We start from the raw sequence: 21,188 nt of genomic DNA on the forward strand, positions 1-21,188 counted from the left end.
CTAAAATTTTAACAAGATACTAATTGGTAAAACAAATCCAAAGGATTCAAGTACATTATGGAATTGTAATATATTTGACCCATGACATAAAAGTGAGAAAAAAGCTATGAAAATTACATATCCTGCAAAAAGTTAATTACTATTCTCTAAATTGCAACATAATCATTTCCTGAAAGCATGCTGGTTTAGACAAATTTCTAAAAATTCTTCAAAGTCCTTGTATGTCTGTCTTCTGGACTTTCACACTGCATTTGAAATATGGCTGTTTAGCAGTTCCTGAACAGTTCCTTTGGACATTCAAAGGCTGTCTCAGCCAGGGCAGCTAAGGTTAACAAGACCTGTCATCATATTGTGTTGGGAATGTCATTATTAATTTACCATGTGGTTGCTGTAGGTGATGATCTGTCATTTTGCATCAAAGAGAAGATTCATGAGCTGCTAAAGTAACTGACATCAGGATTTTGTAGGTGATCCTCCAATATGGGCAGCTTTTTGGGTGATTGTCAGTTCAGGTACGGGAGCCTGATGGAAACGTACCTTCTGTGAAAGAATGCAGAGGGCTCAGTTCACAGAGCAGGAATGGTATGGGGCTGTTGAAGAACACTAAATGTGTAAAACTAAGTATTGCTTTCAGGAGAGCTGAGAGCATTATACCACATGGCAATCTTTTATTATCAGCATACTCCTTGTCAACAGTCCCAAAAGTCTGTCTGTGTTCACATCAGAGCAGCTGTAGGTGATATTCTTCCCAAAGGTAGACAGCATGTGCCACACAGGTGTCTAACAATGTGTCTTCATCACCCTCAAATTCTAACTGCTTGCCATATCAGATCTTCAGTGCAGTCTTCTGTCAGCAAATGGATGAACCCTCCAAAGTAATGCATTCAGTGAAGCCACTTCAAGAAACAGTCATCTGGAAGTAGATAGTGATCACTGTTGTCTTCCTCTGGTGTATTTAACTGCTTCCTAGCCAACTAAAGGTCAAGTAAAATTGCAGAGCAAATTTCCTGGCTAAGGGAAACTTGTCAAATACTTTTGCACAAGTTGGTAAAGAATTGCAATGCCTGGTATTGAAGAGCAGAGCATATTTTTAACCATGATGGACAGATAGAAAAATTGACCATTAATGTCAGATTCTTCCAAAAAGAGATTAAGTGTGCAAGGAGAGGAGTGGTGGGAGTTTTACTAAACTGACTGGAATTGCAGGGCTTCTGGTAGGTATCCCCAGTACAAAGTTGGGAAAAGTCCACAATTCTTAAGGTCCAGCAGCAGTACAGGAGGGCAGGGTTACTTATTGAAAGAGGCCCAGGTTGCTTCAGAGGAAGCAGTGAGTTACAGTGAAGCAAACATCAGTGTGATGTAAGCTACACCTGTGCAAACATGATAATAGTGTATCAGCCCAGTGGGGTGTGTGGCCACTGTCCACAGCATCTCCTTTATCGGGAAGTGGATTCCTCCTTCTCCCCCAGGATGCCTCTCTGCCTTAAGCACTGTATGGGACAGAAGTGGATGAAAAGAATGTGGACCAGCCCACTCTAGGTATTTTTTCAGAGCAGCTCTGTTGGTCAGGGATACAGTATTACAGGATTTATTCTGGCAAAAATCATCATTAGTAGTTGCATTGAAAGATTGTAATGACAGAAAGTCTTCCTTATGTGTTGCAGCTCCACAGAATTTTATGACAGATCACTGGAGCTGTACTGTGATGTCTGTCTTCACATGGCTCAGTCCTGGTCTAAACCAGAACTCAGACATATCAGGCTAAGTTCACTTGTACCAGTCGCTGCAATTCTGAAATTTTCTACTGTTTGAGGAGTATTCAGTCTTGCCAATATGCTGCTGGTGTTTCTTTTTACCTGAAGTTCAGATAATTTAGGGGTAGGAGAGGAGTATAATGCAAGTAAAGAATGTGTATGAAGTTTTGGTTTATGGTCAAAATTAGTCCATCTGCATATCTAGAAACAAAACCAAATGTCTGTATATATTCTTTATTACAGCTCCATCAAGTAGAAAACCAGGGGACCCTCTGGTTATTTCTGATATCAAGAAAGGAAGTGTTGCTCACAGGTAAGACATTAGAGCTCCCTATAAAAATCTGTTTATGTGTAGCCAGCCAAATTCAAGTTAAACAGAGAGCTTGTAAGAGACTGTGAAGAGACTGTGCACTTTTTTTTTAATAAAAACTTTTGTGAAAAGTTAGAAAATAGAAGGCATATTAAGAAATAATTGTCCTAAAAATCTATCTTGTTTCTATAATAATGTTTAGACCTTTCCAGATACCTTTCTTTTAATGTTACTTGAGTTTCATGTAAGCTTGTTTGCTTGTTTGCAGAACCGGGACACTCGAACTGGGTGATAAGTTGCTGGCAATAGATAATATTCGACTTGACAACTGCTCAATGGAAGATGCTGTCCAGATCCTTCAGCACTGTGAGGACCTTGTAAAGTTAAAGATCCGCAAAGACGAAGATAATTCCGGTATTAGCAATGACTATTGCAGATTCATGTGTATTTTCAGGATTTCTAGAGCATAGGGGATGTCTTTTAAATTTTAGTGAAATGTTTTTTCTGAACATGTCTGGTTTATGCTAATGATAATCAGAAAATGCCACCTAAAAAGAATTTTAATGGTATATAAAGTGTTGAATTTTTTCATTGCCTATGTTGCTTGCAGGAGCTGCACTGCAAAATTAGGTCTTCAGTCCACTGAAAAGACAATTGGCCCTCAGGTGCAGCCATACAAAATTGATCTGTTTCTTACCAGAGTATTGGGATTTTCTCTGCTTTTAAAATTGGAATCATGGTTAGCAAAACGTGAATCCCTAGGCTTCAATTCTCCAGCAAAGTGGTGTAGTGTGTGCTTTGTCCATAAACTTAAAAGTTTGACTTTGGTACAACTGTACACATGCTCAAAGGTGAGTAGTACTGTGCTGGATATCTGATGGAGGAACTATGTCTGACCAGCCCAGTGGAATAATGGACCTGCCATAATTTTCTACACCTACACCTATTAATAGTCTTGTGTCTTCCCCGCTGTGGATTCTACCTAGAGACAACAGAATTTCTACCTAGAGACAACAGGTGGGTTGTTATGCATTGCAGTGCAAAGGAAGTAAGACAGTTATAACTACTATTACTACTGGTGTTTATATTACAGTGTTACACAAAAGCACAAATTGGAGATTCACTTCTCTTCAGCTCTTTACAATCTCACAGCAAAAAGGCACAAGCTGCCACACTTGATTATTTGAAATTAAGTGCAGCTGTTGAAGTGGTGGTTAGAATTGCACTAGAAGACTCTTTTCCTTTTTCTTTCCCCCTCCTAATCGATTTTGAAAGCAAACAAAATATCTTCTCAGTATTATAGTACAAAGCAAAGGCAGCTGCATTTAGTACCTTGTGCAAATTGTTGTTGTAACTGAAATGGGGATTTCAGTCTCCACTCATGGAAAATAAGATCTTTGCTCTCTTAGGTATTGCACACCATGATATCTGGTACAGATTTTAGTCTCAGTGGGATTCTTATACCACAGTTTTCTTTTACACACTCACATTGCTTGATATATATCTATATCAAGATTCTCGCACAACTACCATGTTTTTTCCAGACATTATTGGTGTAACTGAACAGATTCAAATGTAACTGGACAGCTACTCAGAAAGCTACTGAAAAAAAAATTCTTTGTTCAACTTGTTCTTGTAAGAGCTGACTAAGTGTCAAAGCGTAAATGAAAGTATTTATAGCAGATTTCAGGTACTTTGAAATTTAAAATGCGTGTCTCCTCAAGTGTTAAAGAAAAAATATTTAGTGGCATAACAGTAGCAAAGGTGTAATAAGCATATCTCAGTTAAAATAATTCTTTGTGCATTTGCCATTAATTTACTTATGAAAGTTATTTTTTTTCTCACAAAGGAAAAACATGCTGCTCAAACTCAACAGAGGAAAATAATAAATTCCCTGAGAAAATAAAAGCCTGATGCTGATTGATAAGTAGGCATGGAGCACTCCAAAATGTTTTGTAAAACACAGAATAAGATCATGATTTAAACTTCTTTTTATTTTTCACTGCATGCTTTTTTGAGGAAGGTGAGACAGGGAGTGGGGGTCTCAGATCTGTGTTCCTTCAAGCCACTGTGCAGCTGAGGCCACAGCAGGATGATGCATATCAGGTGCTCCCCAATACAGATCCTGCTGCTCTTTGCCCTTGTCACTTATTGGTCAGATGTTATTTTGATGAGCAAGAGGCCAGTGGGCAGAGCAGAGGCACTGCAGCACAGAGGATCTACTTTCATTAAATCTGGTTTCTAAGAATTACCCACAATTGCATCACAAGAAAAGAAAGATGGAAAATCTCAAAAACATGAGACCCATAACCATGAGGTACTAACCTCAGTTATGTCTTCTACCCAGATGGAGGTATGTTTCCAGCAATTTTTCTCTTTCCTTTTCTTCTTGCCAGCTTCCCAAACTGAGGACAATCTTAAATCCTGATTACCCTAATGGCTAGCTCCCTTTCTTGAATATCACCATTATTTGCTTTCACATGGCAGAACTGGCCTTCCTGGTGAATTCAGGCCACATGTATGCCCTGTTCTTGAATAGCTCCAACATTCTGCTCAGCATAACATTCTGCCAATAGTTTTCTGACCTACAGCTAACCAGAAAACAGACACAATGGACCAGTCTTCTTTACAGTCATTCACTGAGATCTATAGACTTCCAGCTCTCATGTGGAAGGGCTGCTGATTGTTAGTAACTTTTTATTCACTTTGTGTTTATAGCAGAGAAATGTTAGTGTTGTGTCACCCCTTAGCAAGTGCTGGCTATTAATTTTCAGTTAGCTTGGCGCGTTACTTTCCACCTTTCAGTTGAAGTCTTGTACCATGGCCATGCCGCAGCTGCATGAACAGTACCAGCATTAGATCCCAGGGGATTTGTGGCTGTTCCATAAATGCTTTAAGCAAGCAAAGCTGCCAGGGTTCTGCTGTGCAGTGGCAGCTTGCATGCTAACCCACTGTGTGCCAGACAGGGGCTTCCAGTGGCATCTGGGGAGCTGGGTGCTTCTGGAAAGAGCATGTCAAATAAAGTGCAGTTGATGTGAACTGTACCAAAACACTGATGGCAATGCCCCAAGTAGGCACTAAAACCCCTGTATTCTTTGCTGAATGAACACCACTAATTCCTCTCTCCTTTGATTCTCGGTGTATAGCATTTTCTGTACATGGATAGCAAGGAGGAAATAGAAGAGAGTGGAAGGGGAAGGTGAGGGGCTGAAGATGCAAATTTTCTGAAAATTGGGAAGAAACAAAGTAGCTTCAAAGATATCAGCGTTCCTCCAGTTCTGCCTAAAGTACCATGTTTAGTATTAGAAGGAGGCAACTCTTAGAAGGAGGCAACTAGTGGTGTAGGTTTGGGGGTTTTTTCCCTTTTTAAGGTTTTCTATCTACAGGAACAGAAATTATAACATTTGAATTTTCTAAGTTGGTTTGGTTAGTTTTAGTAACATTTATGGAATGTGCATCCTAGACTACATTTTCCACATTCACTGAACTGCTCAAAATGTCATTACCCACAGATCTAAGAAAATTTGCCCACCAGACCAGTCGTCCTGGCTGAATTCCAATATCAGAACATGAGCTATAAAGCATTTTTTATTTTGATTTGAGGAGAATTCTGGCATTTTAAATTTTAAAATATTACTTTACAACTCAAAGATACTGCAGTTGATTGCTCTCTTGCTGCGGTTGGGGTATTTATAATAATATGTAGAGAGCATTGTATAAATACAAGCACATTTCTTGTTGGTACAATACCTATTGAGTGTTATTTAAGGAAATACATTGTATTTAAATTTACTCAGGTGATGGATTCTTTTACAGTTCTGATTGTTGTTTGGTGAGATAAAACTTCAAAATCATGCGAATTACATAATGTAATAATATCTAATGGACTTACTATTCAATTTAGTTGATAATTCAGTATACAGAAGACATTTTTGATTCTGTTACAAAAAGCTCAAAACATGTCCATCAAAAACATGGACTATTTTATGAATACAGCTGCTCATCTTATAATGACTTCTGACTTTTCCCAGAATTCTTTTAAGAAAGTTTGGGTTCAAAACTTTTGGATTACCTTTAATTTTAAATATCTTCCATTCAGTTCAAGAAACAGATGAGTATCAGTATTTATACCATAGTAGTAACTTGCCTTTTCTCTAATAATGTGACACTGTGGCAAATAAGGACAACAGCCTCCTGGTCTGCAAAAGGCAGAGCTTGCCCAGCAGGTCAAAGGAGGTAATCCTTCTCCCCTGCTCTGCACTGGAGAGAGATTTCTGGAGTGCTCCATGGGCCCAGTCCATGGGCTCCCCAGTACAAGACAGACATGGACATACAGTGGATGAGGTCCAGCAAAGGGTCACAAAGGTAATGAAGAGGCCAGAACATCTCTCTTCTGAGAAAAGGCTGGGGGAGATAGGACCATTCAGCCTGGAGAAGAGAAGGCTCAAAGGGGGAATCTTATTAGGGTGTAAAGCAGACAGAGCCAGGCTCTCCTCAGTGGTGCCCAGTGTCAGGACCTGAGGGAATGAACACAAACTGAAACACATGAGGTTCTGTTAGTGTCAGCAAACACTACTTTGAGAGTGACCAAACGCTGGCACAGGTTCTACAGAGAGGTTGTGGAGTTTCTACCCATGGAGATATTCAAGAGCCAGCTGGGCACAACCCTGGGAAACCAGCTGTAGTTGGCCTTGCTCGTCCAAGGAGGTTGGACAAGGTGGCATCCAGAGATCCTTTTCAACTTCAATCAATCTGTGATTCTGTAACAAAATAGCCTTAAGTTTTAGTTTAATAGGAAAGGAGATCTAAGATTTTAAAGAGAGTAAAATTTAGTCTTAATAGAATGAGAGGAGTTTTCTGTCAAACTTGTGTCCAGGTTTTAACAATAAAATTTTGCATAATAGGTAATTAATTTTTTTAGAAAATAATCCGGTAGAATATGATTAAGAATTGTATCTGAAATGTGATCCTTTGATAATGTTGTTTGATTACCAGTCACTAGACTGAATATGCTATTTTTTTCATTGCTTCTTTCATAAGAAACCAATTGCATCCCCTTGGCATTTATTGCAGATGAACAGGAGAGCTCTGGAGCAATTATTTATACTGTTGAGCTCAAGCGCTATGGTGGGCCTCTTGGAATTACAATCTCTGGTACTGAAGAGCCCTTTGATCCCATAATCATTTCCAGCCTTACGAAAGGAGGATTAGCTGAAAGGTAAGTTGGAAAGAAAATTATTTTTAATGTTCTCTCTGTCAAGATAGAGATTAGTTTTGTTTACCTAAAAACCCTAATTTTCATGGGTTAGCAACTGATGTTTTTTATAATTCTCCAAATCTGAGTTCATAATCTTTTTGCTGTTGTTTTTGATCATTGCCAGCTCCAGGAGCATGAGCAGGATGTACATACTATAAAAGGCAGAGGATTGTGGTCCTTATTATAGATCACCAAGGAAAACCTAATCAATCAAACTGCTCAGTCACAGAAACGTTTCAGCAGTCTTTTAAAACCAATAGCGTTGTATAGTCAAATAAGTAAAGAAAGTAAATAAGTAAAGTTTTTCTGAACTCATCATACACTTCTCTGCCACTGCATCTGTATGTGCACTTACATACACCATAGGAAGCATTAGCAGAGGAGCAGAAATGCTCCTCATGGTAAGTGATAGAAAATAATGGAAATTACAAGGATTTTTGTCATCTGTTACTTCTCAGATTGGCTGAGTCATTGGTGGTTTCACCTTTGGTGATGGTTTCAGAGAGCACACAAAACATGATACTGTGCACAGCCAGAACCATTTACACAAAAATAATTTATTTTCTTTTCTTGATTGACCCATCCTGAAGGCCAGGTTTGTGAAATAGCTGGTTGCTTGCTTACACTGCTTTTTTTTATGTTGTGAGACTTCTAGAAGTTCTTCATTTTAGGACTTATCAAGCTGTCTGAGATTGCTCTTGAGCAGGTGGGCTGCAGTGAATATCATCCACAGGTGATTAATTCAACTGTCACAGTAACACAGAAATCCACATCATGCCTCAGCTCTGCTATTGTCACTACAACAAAGGTGACTTGCTTTAAGTGTTTCTTACAAAAGGATTACTCTGTGACACGGCAATAAAAGCGAAATAAAAGAAAGACAGGGAGACGAGACTTTAATGCTCCAAAATGCAAAGAAATTGCCTTTTTTGCCTTTTACATTCTCTTCTCAATGTTTTACTTCTCTCTTATTTTAGGACTGGGGCAATTCACATAGGAGACAGAATCCTAGCAATAAATAGTAGCAGTCTGAAAGGAAAACCTTTGAGTGAAGCCATTCATTTGTTACAGATGGCAGGAGAAACTGTCACCTTAAAAATCAAGAAGCAAACAGATGGTGAGTGTGGCTAAGGGTACAGTCCATGGTCCTTAATGCACGTGTTACTGCAGATTAACAAGCATTTAACCCATCCATGGAAAAGCTTGGTGTCAGGAGTAAAAACCAGATTCTCAGAACTGCAGTAAAGCAAGGATCAACTGCTTTTTTTATATAATCCTGTTCAGCTACCAGTCCCAAGAAATTTTCTGTGCCTGTGGGTCACGTGAGTGAGCTGAGCGATGCTGAAGATGAAAGTTCTACTGCACAGAAATCTGGCAAGCTCTCGGACATCTATTCCACTACTGTCCCAAGTGTCGACAGCGCAGTAGAGTCATGGGATGGTTCCGGTATTGATACCAGCTTTGGAAATCAAGGTACTGTCAAAAATACAATCAACATTTAAAGCAGGAATTATTGCCTTCATGGTTGACTTTCCGTTGCCCTAAGTAGAACTTTCTATCTGTACTTTTTAACCCTGTACTTTATAATGTGCTGCTGTCTCATTATGACCACACACCTCGGCAGGCAGCATGATTTCTTGCACTTGGCTGGCCTCAGATTCATTCTTTCATGAGGAGTGATGTGTTACAAAGCATTTATCAATATATTAACAGGCTTTTGTTAGCTTTACTGACATCTGAATAGTTTGGTCCATAGCTCATCCACAACTAAATGAGTTTATCCTTCAAATACAGATCAATGCAAGGCACAGAACATTCTGGAGATGTTCATGAGTTTGATGCCCATATGCATTAATTTTTAAATGACAACAGATTTATTATAAACTGCTCAAGGGCAACATTAGTCATTGCCTATGATTTGTAAATCTTTTGCTTCTTTCGCATTCCTGCAGTACTAACACCTAACTCTCAGCTGTCAAAAACAATCATTTCATTTAAAGACATGATTTTCCATAATGATAATTTTTTCACCTCTCTCTGACTATTGTTTTATATAGGATTTTCAAATAATTTCATCTTATAACATATGTTTATTTAGGCAGTGAAGGATCGTACAGGATATTACGTCTTGTAATATTCTAGGTAACAAGAAAAATAACATACACCCAACTTCAGTGTTTTATTTAACTCTTTTAAAAATATTTCTTTCCACAGTGAAGCATGTATTCCCGTTACTTGGCAGGTATTTGGACAGATAGATCCTTACCTCAAATAACTTTTTTGCTAGAGTTGGAATTTGGATGAATTTGACCCCTTTCCTTAACTGTGTTGGTCAGTTTATCAAAATAAGTTATATTAGATTTTCTTCTGATATTTTTAAGTTCTAAGAAGAAGTATTGCTGAAAAAGTGCCAGAATGGTAATTCTCATTTTCTGGATGAATTGAATATATTTGGAGCAAATTGTTCAGCTGTGGAAAGGATTGAGGCCCAGAATGCTTTCCAAAATCCTGATGAGTTGGATTCTGTGCCAAAGCTGAACCAGTATCTCAAGGCGGATTTTTTTTTAGCTCCCTTGAAGAAATCAGCCCAAACTTGGTTGGATACATGGCACCTCTGCTAAACAGCCTGAGTGCAAACAGATTTGTGCCTTTATCCCTTGGTGTCGTGGTGGCCCCCATTTCTATTAAAGTTTATTCTGTCTTGACCCATCAAGCTGAGTTTGGCTTTGCTCCAAACCCTTCTTGGCAATAAGCACAGACTAAGCAAGTTGAGGAGTTTGGGGGATGTTTCTGGAGCACCAGATAATGCTTTATCCTATTAATTACCAATTTAATGCTGGTGAGCTGTCTTTTCTCTCCTTGAATTAATACCCCATTTTGTACCTTTGTCTTATGTGTCTGTTTTACTAACCCAGAGCCTTCACCACACAGTAGTCACATTTCCCAGCCAATACCTTTCCTGGAATCTGGGGCTATGTTAATATCTGCCAGTTTGCTGGAAAATGCTCACAGCTCTGTAGGTACACAGCATTTGAGGGAGACAGGTCTAAACTGATTTATGGAAGCAAATTACCCTCTTTAGAGGGGTGGCAGCAGTGGTAACAGTCATCAACAAAATGGCACTTCCTAACCCAATATGCACATCAAAAACCACCAACAATAGAGCTAAAAAAGTAATATATCAAGGTGCAGTATATTACATATATATGTGGGGGTGTGTGTGTATATATATATACATACATAACTGCACACACACACACACACATATATATATATGTAAAATATGTATATATTATATATATCAGTTCTACCATAATGGATTTTGCTTACTAGATCAGCATCAGCTTGTGACACATTGATCCATGTGTTCTTCTTGATACATCACTTGGAAACTGCTTCCTACTTGGAATTCAAATTACATGTGGTTTCAGTACCACAAGAAGTACTGATGAAGTAATGCCTGCTTTGCTAATATGATAAAAACACGCAGATATAAACTCTGCAGGTCTAAAAGCCATCTGATGCCACTTACACAGCATTGAGACACTTAGAAATGGGTGATAGAGATGGTGTACATTGGTCTTGGGAATGTGTGCCCATTGTGAGACAGGCCTTTCCTGAGCTCTCAGAGCCCTAGGAAAAGGGCACATGAAAAGCCAAGTTCATGGGATTTCTATTGCATCTTTGGAAACTTTTTTCAATACATCTGAAGCAGTTTTCCTTAATAACTTAGCTTTAATTTTGGGCATGTTGCATATGACCATGTTTAACACATCCATAATGTGTGATTTATTTACTGTGTTCACTCTAGGATGTCAAATTGGTAATTGATAAATTGTGGCAGTATCTAGAACTTAAATATAGAAGCAGCTGAGACTAAACAGTACAAGAACAGTGTTAGATATATTTAAGATTTTGCTTTCAGTGGACTTTCACAAGAGAAACTCTACAACATACTTAATTCCAGACATAATTCTAGGTCAAATAATCTGGCTACAGGAAAAAATTAGGTAACAATGACAAATTCCACAGTTCTTGACAACCCAGTTTTAGAGGTGTGCTTTCCTGTCATTTCAGCATATGCATTGCTGTAAATTAGTAATTCATCTTTTTAGGACACACCTATCAGGCTTCAGGATACAACTTCAATGCCTATGACTGGAGGAGCCCCAAGCAGGGCAGTTTGTCCCCTCCAGGCAAAGCACGGAACCACCCATTTCATGATCCAGGGCTGAGTGACGACGAGTGGGATCGACCTGCAGCCAGCATGTAAGTTCCCAGACAAGTTTCTGTTCTCTGGTTTGCAGCTGCAGCAGTGCCTCAAAAATGAACACTAGCTGTCTTGAACAAAATTATGTTTTTCTAATGAAGTTATAGCAGCTCTTCCGTTAAATATGATACACAGTATATTTAATGAAACTTACTGGGACGAGTTTATGGATGATTATGATGCCAAAACCAAGACATATATTTATTTCAAGTTACTTCTGCCTATAAAACACAGCATTTATCCCTTAGGAATAAACAAATGAAAAAATTAGGGCATTTCCCTGGGCAAGTTTCAAAAAATAATCTGATCTGTTTTTCAGTCCACAAAAATAAACCTAGAGATAATGTGGCTGAAGACAACTGGTATGTTAATCTTTTGTCTTCTATGAAAATTCATTTTGGTTTGGGCAAGAAGCACAAATTACAGTCTTCTTCCATAAATGCTTGAGACATTCACATTCAGTAGGAGTAAAAAGTGATCCAGGTACAAATGTCTTGTCCAAACTATTGGTATTTTGCCATGCATTTATTCCTCCTCTCCTGAGAAGTAAATCTCATTTTCAGTTAATTTCTCTGCAGACAAAAGCAATTCCTGAGGAAAAAAAAAATTACTTCACAATTCCTGGACATAGTGAAAGACCTAAAAATCTATCTTCTATTATAAGTTTCTTTTCTTTTGGATTTGTTAGTGGATCCATTGCAGAGACTTGGGTAGTTTCTGTCAATGAACAGTTCTCCCTCAGACGTGGCAAGACAGGCATCACAGTAAAAGAGATTTCTGTGCTCTTTGCAGCCACCCTCAGGACCTGCAGACATGCATGTCCTTCATGAGAAATACACTTTTTGGTGTGCCAGCACAGTGAGCCTGAAATCTCAGTTTGTGAAAAATTCAAGTTTAGTGTTAAAAAAAACCTTCCTGGTGCCTGTATAAACATACTGGGTAAGGCAATCCATGAGGTCCAGTCTGTAACCTTTGAAATACAAATCAAGGCAAAGTTTAGATGCTGCTTTCAGAATTTGAATGACAAACCCTCTGATACAGCCCATGGCTTTGTGGCATTTTGTCTGGAGACAAGCCTGGCAAGATGACAGCTAAGATATGAGCAAGTGTGAATTCTCAGTCCACGTCCAGCTCCTTTGGTCCCTACTGCAGAAGCACACTGGCAGTTTTCATAGGCTAGTAGTGGATGGTGTTTAATAAAGGAAATAAGATCATTTTCTTCATATTGCCCATTCTTGGTAGCCTAGTATTTTAGTTTAATAGGGTCTTTATCCACAGTTACAGCCCATATTTTGTTCTCAAATGAGATGCAGCCATGGATTCCAGAACACCTACTGTTTTGCAGCTATGTAAGTAATGGGCTGAAAAAGTTGATGAGCAGTGAATCAGGGAACTGGATTGTAAAATAAAGAATCTTCTAAATGAAAAGCATGTGTTCTATTACCATTTTAAAGCACTGTTCAGCAGAAAGTATACACATTAAAGAGTCTTGTTCTGCTTGTCAATGTGACTTACACCTGAGAGATACAGTACAAATTAAAATAATGATTACTTTAATGCTGTATCTGTAAAATGGATGGTGCCACATCTGATGGTGTTGCTATCCCTAGTGCTGGAGGATTTGAGAAGGCTATGTCTGTTCTTCAAGCCTGTTACAGGAATCCTCAGAAAAGCACCTCTTCTCTTGTAGTTCTAGCTAAACAACTTCTCTTCTTCTCTAGCTGTAGAAAGTAATTTTTCTTGCCTTTGTTTTGTGTAGCACAGCTTCCAAGAATATGTGGCAACAGAAGGAGACTGAGACATTGGGAGATAATCAAGAAAACCATTTAAAGCAAACATCTGTAGAAAGATCAGGTGGAGAGAGCATCAGGAGCGTGAAGAAAGAGGGAAAGATGTGGAAAGGTGCCTCTGGAGGGCAAAGGAAAGGTGGGGGACAGCTGGAAGAGTGGAATACTTCCAGGTAGGAAACCAAAAAGTTCACAAAAGTGAGATCCAGCTGGGCTGAGGCAGAGGTGAGGGGCAGGGGGTGTGAGAAGACAAGGGAAGAAAGGAAAAACAGTTGAAATGAGAAAAACAGGGTAAAAGCAGAAAACACTGCATTAACTTGCTGTTGATTGACAGAGAAGTTTCAGTGGGCAGGCAAATGAAACCGGGGAGCTTAAACCACTCTATAACCTGGTGTCTACCTGTCACTGGCGGGTAGGACAAGCCTGTTATAGTTCCTGCTCCTGAGAAAATGTTTAACACATTAAAACATTAATGCTTACAGGAATGAGTCTGCCAGATCCAAGAACCTCCTCATTAAAAAAAACTCAAAAACACAAAGATTTTTGTCTCTCATATGGCAATAAGAACCAAATCATAGATACCCATGTCTTCGTTATCTGTCCTACTGCCTTTTCTTCAGACTTTTTATGCATCTGAATTTCTGATGGCTCTTTAAAAAAGCATCAGAAAACCAAATATGTTCATTATGGATCAAACAATATTTCATGACTTAAAATCAATTCCTCAGGTTTTAGATAAAAAAGACGTCTAGATAAATTATTTTGGTACCACTTCTGTTTTTTTGATGTAGTAGCTCAGCTATAAATTACTCATGTGGCTATAATGAAGATGCAAAAGTTGAAATTTCACACACCAAGAGACGTGACTCAGAGAAAGAGCAAAAGAGGAGAGGAGAGCTGAAAAAGAAATTGTTTTCACTAAGAAGTCCAGACAAAGAGGTATCATGATTTTCTATTTCACAGAAGTCAGAGAAGACATGGACCTCCAGTTCTAGGAAATCCAGGTTTTTCTGTCGCAGACAATTGCCTCAAATTATCCTGTTCATTAGCTTAAGATCCATTTGATATCATTAATATGCAATATAACAAGAGATATTGTAATGGATAAATTAATCTACATTCAACATTGGCTATTGAAAGAACTACATAGAATTATTGAAAAAGCTCATTTCAGAAGTCAAGGATCTTTCTAAAATCATGTTTTAAATACTTTCTTGTCTTGCCTGGGAGGAATTGCATCTGTGATCTGAGTAGGTATTCTTGCCATTGCTGTATCTATTGCAATATCTTAGAAGAGACACTGATGCTAGGTGGAGAATCATTGCAATAAGAGATTGAAATGGCTGACCATTGTCTGCTTGACCGATTGTAGCTGTAAGAAAGCATCTCTGAGGCAGAGTATCATGTGTGTGAAGCATTCAAGCTGTCCTCCCTTGTGCTGGGCAATTCTCCTATTTAAAGGCCATTCTGTAAACAGAATTACATTCATGCTATTCTCAGTAATACATTGTTTGTCAAGCAAGGCCTCAGATGCTTCCATAATAGTGTTTGCTCTGTTTATGTGCTGTTAAGCACCACTAGCTGCAGTCCATGGGCAGCTGCTCCAAAGTAACAGCTTGCTGCCACCAAAAGGGTGAATTGCCACTTTCCTTCCTCATCCTTCTTCCCCTGTGCCTTTCACATAATCAGCCCTCTCCCATGCAGCAGCTCTGATGCTTATGTGAACCTTTACTGAGCTGCTTCCCCTTGCTAAGGTAGAAAAACCTCCTGCTTCCCTCCCTGTATACACACATACACTGTAAAGATGTTGCTTTGGGCTGTGTCACCGCAGCCCAGAGTTGTGGTTTTTATCAGGCCTCACTTGCTGAGCAACTACCCTAAGCATCACTGTCACCAACATCTGCTCAAGAGTGCTTTTAATAAGGCTTTGGTGCATTTATGAAACACCAGAGACCTAACTTTCCATGCAAGACAGTGGCATCCCTGAAAGTTTCTCTGTGTTTATGTATGAAATGATTGGAGCAGTTTATATTATCGCGATCAGCTGGACTTAAATTGATAAAAGCAGTTTAGGCTGAAGGAATCAGGTAACAAGCACCACCAAGCCTCTTCTGCAAAATCTTTGCAAAAAAAGAGGACTCTTTTCATATTGCCTGGGAGAAGTCTGTGAGGTTGAAAGGTTTTATTGCAAATATTTGTTGCACGGAGCAGCTCTGCACACAGCTACTGGTTGATTCATTAATTTTCACAGGGAGGTCCTGGTTTCAATCCAGTAAAAATGTGTATTGAATTGTTCTTGGAATCCATTTATCTCCTTACTGAACAACTCGCTGCTCAGATCCTGCCAGCTGCTAGTGACTGCCAGGTTATGAGAAGGCTTGTCTGTCATGTGCTCTGCATGTCCATCCAGCCTCTCCTGGTCAGCGACTCTTCCCCACTCTCCTGCATAACGTTCTGTCATTCAAGTTGCAGTCTGTGGCAAGGCACGTGTGTAATATATATTTTTAGAGGGGGGGAAAAGTCCACATTTTTTTAACTTTTCATTGTAAATCTAGCTTCACAGGTACCCATGATAACACCGAGGCTGACCAGGAGGAAAATTTCTGGTCTCAGGCTCTGGAGGATTTAGAGACCTGTGGCCAGTCAGGAATTCTGAGGGAACTAGAGGTAGAAAAATCTTAACCTTTCTTTCCAATTATAGAGAAATATAATGGTTTTTGTTTGGTTTACATTCATTTTATTTTCTCCTTTTTTCTTTTAAGTTGCACTAATCACACCAATTCATTTAAAAGCTTTAACCCTTCTCCACAGGACAAGGCTGACAGGCGTCTGTGTTTGAGAAACATGACTCTCTTGGTACCTACCCTTTACCTCTATATTTTTGCTTGTGCAGCTGCCTCCCCTGCCCCTAACCAGAGCTGTTTTCTTTTGTGCAATGCAACCAAAATTCTATAAACATGTTCACCCCAGTGCTTTTGACTTGCAGCTTCTGCTGTGCATAACCATCGATGCTGTCTGTACAGGCAGCCAGTGGCACAGAACTTCTAAGTGGGCATAACCTTCCTGCAGCAATACATTCCATTCACTGACAGATGCTTCATGCAGCTTTTCTTAGCATGTTGTAGGTTGTCTTTCAAATTGAAACTTACTTTGATTAAAATGAACATAAAAGAAAATCAGCTTCTCAAAATGTTTACCTATAATCACACCACTCTGAAAGAAAAGAAGCTGCCACTGTGAGAAATGTTCATTATACAGAAATTTCTTGACAAATTTTTGTATTTCATCCTTAAGTTTATTACAAATCTAACCATGCTTTGTGTTAGATTGTGCTGAGGGCACTGGGGGAAGAAAACAGAGACAGAGTAACTTAGGAATCTTTAATTGTCTAATCACCTTTTCTGTAAGTTATCTAATCAGAACAATTGCCACTATACTGCCAGGTAAAGCTACAGAATGAAAGGTCCTAAAAATATTTTCTTTTATGTTCTTTTAAATTCCTGGAGCTGCAAAACTGGCAGAATCTCATTTTCATTTTTATGTTATATAAAGTCCTTTAGCAGCCAGGAGGAATGTGAATGGCATAACTGGGTAAAAGTTTTTCAGTTCAGATTAATTTACTTCCTCAGATTTATGGCTTTTGTATTGCATGTTTGGGTAGAAAAATGTGATTCTCATATATTTGTTATTGAAAACCAGAGAAATTAGGAGAAAATGTTATAGTTAGATATGGTTTCACACTGCAGGCTTCTCTTGCAGTTTTCAGTATTCAGAGCATAATAAAAGGATATGGAAATAGATAATTCCAAAAGGGAAATAGGTCATCCATGCTGACCAGAATTCAGTTACTTCAACACACTGAGTTTTCCTCAGCCTTTCACAAAAGTGAAATTCAGAACTGTAGACGTACCATTTGTAGCACCGCCTCGTTGCACAACCCCCAGCTCTGAAAAGAAAGCCAGACTCATTCAGTGTGACAGGATGCTGAGAGTGGCCATGCCTCTACTTTATGAAGTGCCATGGTATAGTCAAGGACTTCTTAATCATTTTTCGTTTCAAGGTCTTCAGTCAAAGAGCAAAGAAGGCTGTTGTTTGCCAAGTCCTCTGGCTGCTTTTGCTCCATCAGACAATAGTATCAGTCATTACTGAGCACAAAAGAGTGTTATGGCTACAATCCATTATCTTATAGTGAAAGTAGTGCTGGAGCTGTGAGAAAGAAGGGTGACAGACATGCTCACCAGAGTTATAGGCAAACATTTATTTGTCTGTTTTGCCCTTATTTTTTACTTCTCCCATTCAAACAGGCTGTCTGCATCCAGTACCTATCAGAGTTCAGGTTATGGTTTTTAAATTTCCCTTTCTAGTTGTCCATCAGAAGAGATAATAAATAGGAAATTCAGCACACCCTGTCCCTGCAGTGGCTGTGCCAAAGTGCATATGCCTCCCATTCCCCAGAGCAGAAAATCTTTCCTAAGGGTGAAGGCTCCTTGTTGTGCATGGATGCTTTTCAGGTTCAGTCTGTTCTACCCAGTGGGTGAGGTGACCCCCATCATCATCTTTCATGATTTCATGTATTCTTTCATCTAAAACAAAAGGCTTTTACTGAGATTAAAACCAGCAATGAAACCAGGGCCAGTATTAGTGCTGAGCTAAGGCAGCCACTCCTGCAGTGTGCGTGTCATGCAAAGTTTCTTTCCAGGCAGTGAGCTCACCTGCATTGAGTTTTTCCTGAGCTTGGGGTAGTATCCAGGCACTCTGCCCATGCTGGCTCTAGAGCTACCTACATATTCTGCTGGCTCACATATTTTTACCTTGCACACACAGTCTGAATTGTAAATGCCTTCCTGTAGTTCCAGTTCCAACAAATGCAATTATGCCATAACTTAGATGTTGTTTTATTTATGTGTAAAATATTTTTAAAATAAGCAATTACACTACATACTCTTCAGTCTGCCAGGGGACTGGCTTACAAGCACAGCAGTTCTGGTGCTCAGTATTTTAGTTTGAAATGCCATCTGAAAGCTTTTGCCCATAGGGTTCATATATTGTTATTGTGTTTTGTTGTGGTCCTTTATTTTATAGTGACTTGCAAGCAGATTGAACATCTATCCTCTTGCCTTTTGCTATGCCCTGAGTGATTGTGTTCTAACAAAGAATAGAGGTGTTTTTTCCTACTGCTATGAATTAACCACTTACTTAACCCACATTCTCTGTTACAAATTAACCTGTTCATTAATGCTCTAGGCCACAATCATGTCAGGAAGTACAATGAGTTTGAATCATGAGAACCCACAACCTCGTAACCAGCTGGGAAGACAAGCCAGCTTCCAGGAAAGAAGTTCTGTAAGGCCACATTACAGTCAAGCTACTCGTAGCAACACATTGCCATCAGATGTGGGGAGAAAGTCCATGGTTCTGAGAAAATTTAAGCAAGAAATGAAAGAAATAATGTCACCAACTCCTGTGGAGTTACACAAGGTCTGTAATTTTTCTTCTGACAGCTTTGAAATAATATATTCAGCACAGGAACTCTAATTATATGGCAACACAGTAAGCACTTTTTATAATGACTCCACAGACGTAATTTGGGGGCCATGCATATTAGTTCTTACAAACACATTAATGATAGATCCTTGTGGGGGAAAACAAATGAATAAGATGCATCCTTGTCTACTATTTCATTTTACAATAAATCCTCAAAAGGCACTGCTCTTTTGACAGGAGCATCCACTGGTAATTTGAATTGACAGGACCAATAACTCTTTTCTGCAAAACGTGTTCATTAAGAAAGCAAAGTTTAATTTCTAGAAAATAGATTTCTCCAGGAAATTACTCAGGAGGGTTTGGGGCTCCCATAAGTCCTTTTTTAAATTAGTACTCATTTTGAATCAAATACAAGAGATTCGATGTACATAATATAGAATGTTATTTCAAATTAGGTATTGCTTCTTTTCCCTTTAAAATTCCTTTGCTCTGAAAAGGATAAATAATCTTCAGACTATGCAACTTCTCACTGCTCAAGATGGTTGAAATCACTCCGTGATGTGGAGGTAGCACTGGATAAAGTTTGTTTGGATTTGCACAGCAAACACCTGGCCACTTCAGGTCTCAAGTCCAGTGAGGCCATAAGAGCAACCAGTTTGAGGGACATGATAATGTTGTTCTCCCTGATGGGAATGAGCATCCCATTTCCTGCACCCATCTTCCTCTTAAAGGTCTGAGATCTTTCCAGAAAGGAGGCAGAATACAGGGGAATTTCATTAATATGTCACCTGGTCATTCTCAGGATATTTGGGTTGGTTTCTAATCCCTGTGGATTTGCCTGAGTTTAGTCTGTAGTTCAGTTGAGTTCAGTAACGTAAGGACTTGCTGCGTGTGGGCTAAATGAATGTTTATAGAAGGTAGAAGAGAATTGATCTCGTATACGGTAAATTAAATCATTGCCAGTGTATATGGTCAATAAGGATGTGTTGTCATAGTTTTAAGCTATTCCTGTTTCCAGCTTGATGTGATCAGTGGAGTTAGGTACTGTGCTCAGTTTTTCTGAGTGGTGAATAAATGTGAACTATAAAACCAAAATATGCCAGTAGGCATTTCACGATGTGCTCACATTCAACAAAGGCACAGTTCTGGATTACAAAACCAGCCTTCCATGTTAAAAAAAAATGTTACCTGGAAAGGAGTCCTCAGACTTCTGTTAATAAGTCAGCGGTATTCTGTGATAGTAACTAGCTGTTAGAGTCCTGGGCAGTACAAATAACCTGTCCATGAGCTTTCTTTTGCTTCACTGACCATTTTTAAGATTGCTTTGACCTTCCCTTGGAGTAATTTCCAGATTTTGTTCAGACAATATATGCAGGTTTCCCCTGTCTGTTGAAGTAATGCTGAGCTTGCTTTTACTGTCTGTTCTGTCATCCAGAAAAGTGAGTCATTTCCTCTCTAAAAAGCTAAACATTTAACCTGTACAGAGGATTTTCCAAATCCTTACAGTCATTCAAGAAAAATAGAAACTAGTGACTGGATCTTATGCTCTGATTCCCCAAAGTAAGGGTGTACCCCTATGACACATGCAGGTTAGCTGAGGCAGCATGGACTGCTTTTTATCTGAGCAAGTTCTTACTTGTTAGTTTTCCTGCTGGTTCTTGTGTAGTAGTGTGCCTGCTACTTTCTGTCATGTATTCATGTTCATTTTTGTATTAGACTTCTAGTTTAACACTAGTAACCTGTTCCTTTGGACAGCTTGTTCAGTCAGAGTTTTCCAAAAGATCTGCAATGCCACAGGAATGACTGTAAGGGAAACACCTTGGTTGAAGTAGTTTTCATGTATCCTCTTGCTGGCAATGTGTTCTGCCCTCTGGGGGTAAATGTCTTAATTAGATGGGCCACTGAAAAACAGGAAGACTTGGAAAACTGTGATGGCATGGGCCATTTTGAGATACAAGCTAAGGCATAGCTTGTCTAAGACCCCCCTCGGCAGATTGTCAAGCACGTACTTGGCTACCTGCTGCTGAGCTTTCCCAGCCTCACGGGCAGGGCAGGGCAGGTGCCTTTGTCCTATGTCAGTGTGATGAGTCTGCATCCCTGCTGAGGCAGGGCCTGTGTGCCCACAGGTCAGAGTTCAATTTGCAGCAAAGTAACCTGAATTCTTCACTGCTCCTTCTCTCTGCATTGCATTCACCAGTTGTGCACTTGAACTGTCTTGTGTCCTGAGGAAACTAGGATTGAGATAAGTGTCCTACAAATCTCTTCAAACATTTGTTCTAGATGGTTTAATAACATTTAATTTAGCTGGATAGTGTATTGCTATATC

General features: G+C 39.2%; 1 protein-coding gene across 2 annotated transcripts in view; it reads left to right on the forward strand.

The window, feature by feature from the left end:
* GRIP1 (glutamate receptor interacting protein 1) overlaps nucleotides 1-21,188 on the forward strand; it is a 309,828-nt gene that overhangs the window by 281,785 nt on the left and 6,855 nt on the right. Inside the window, exons 14-23 of one of the 2 annotated variants that reach the window (XM_053943227.1) lie at nucleotides 1,998-2,067; nucleotides 2,333-2,478; nucleotides 7,138-7,282; nucleotides 8,299-8,438; nucleotides 8,606-8,794; nucleotides 11,437-11,590; nucleotides 13,351-13,551; nucleotides 15,934-16,045; nucleotides 16,190-16,234; nucleotides 18,623-18,856. In XM_053943227.1, the coding sequence (XP_053799202.1) occupies nucleotides 1,998-2,067; nucleotides 2,333-2,478; nucleotides 7,138-7,282; nucleotides 8,299-8,438; nucleotides 8,606-8,794; nucleotides 11,437-11,590; nucleotides 13,351-13,551; nucleotides 15,934-16,045; nucleotides 16,190-16,234; nucleotides 18,623-18,856 (1,436 nt within the window). Of the gene's footprint in view, nucleotides 1-1,997; nucleotides 2,068-2,332; nucleotides 2,479-7,137; nucleotides 7,283-8,298; nucleotides 8,448-8,605; nucleotides 8,795-11,436; nucleotides 11,591-13,350; nucleotides 13,552-15,933; nucleotides 16,046-16,189; nucleotides 16,235-18,622; nucleotides 18,857-21,188 lie in introns of both variants that reach the window. The other variant, XM_053943226.1, reaches the window with a different exon arrangement.

This window comes from Vidua chalybeata, chromosome 5 (assembly GCF_026979565.1).
Source record: "Vidua chalybeata isolate OUT-0048 chromosome 5, bVidCha1 merged haplotype, whole genome shotgun sequence".
Lineage (NCBI taxonomy): Eukaryota > Metazoa > Chordata > Aves > Passeriformes > Viduidae > Vidua > Vidua chalybeata.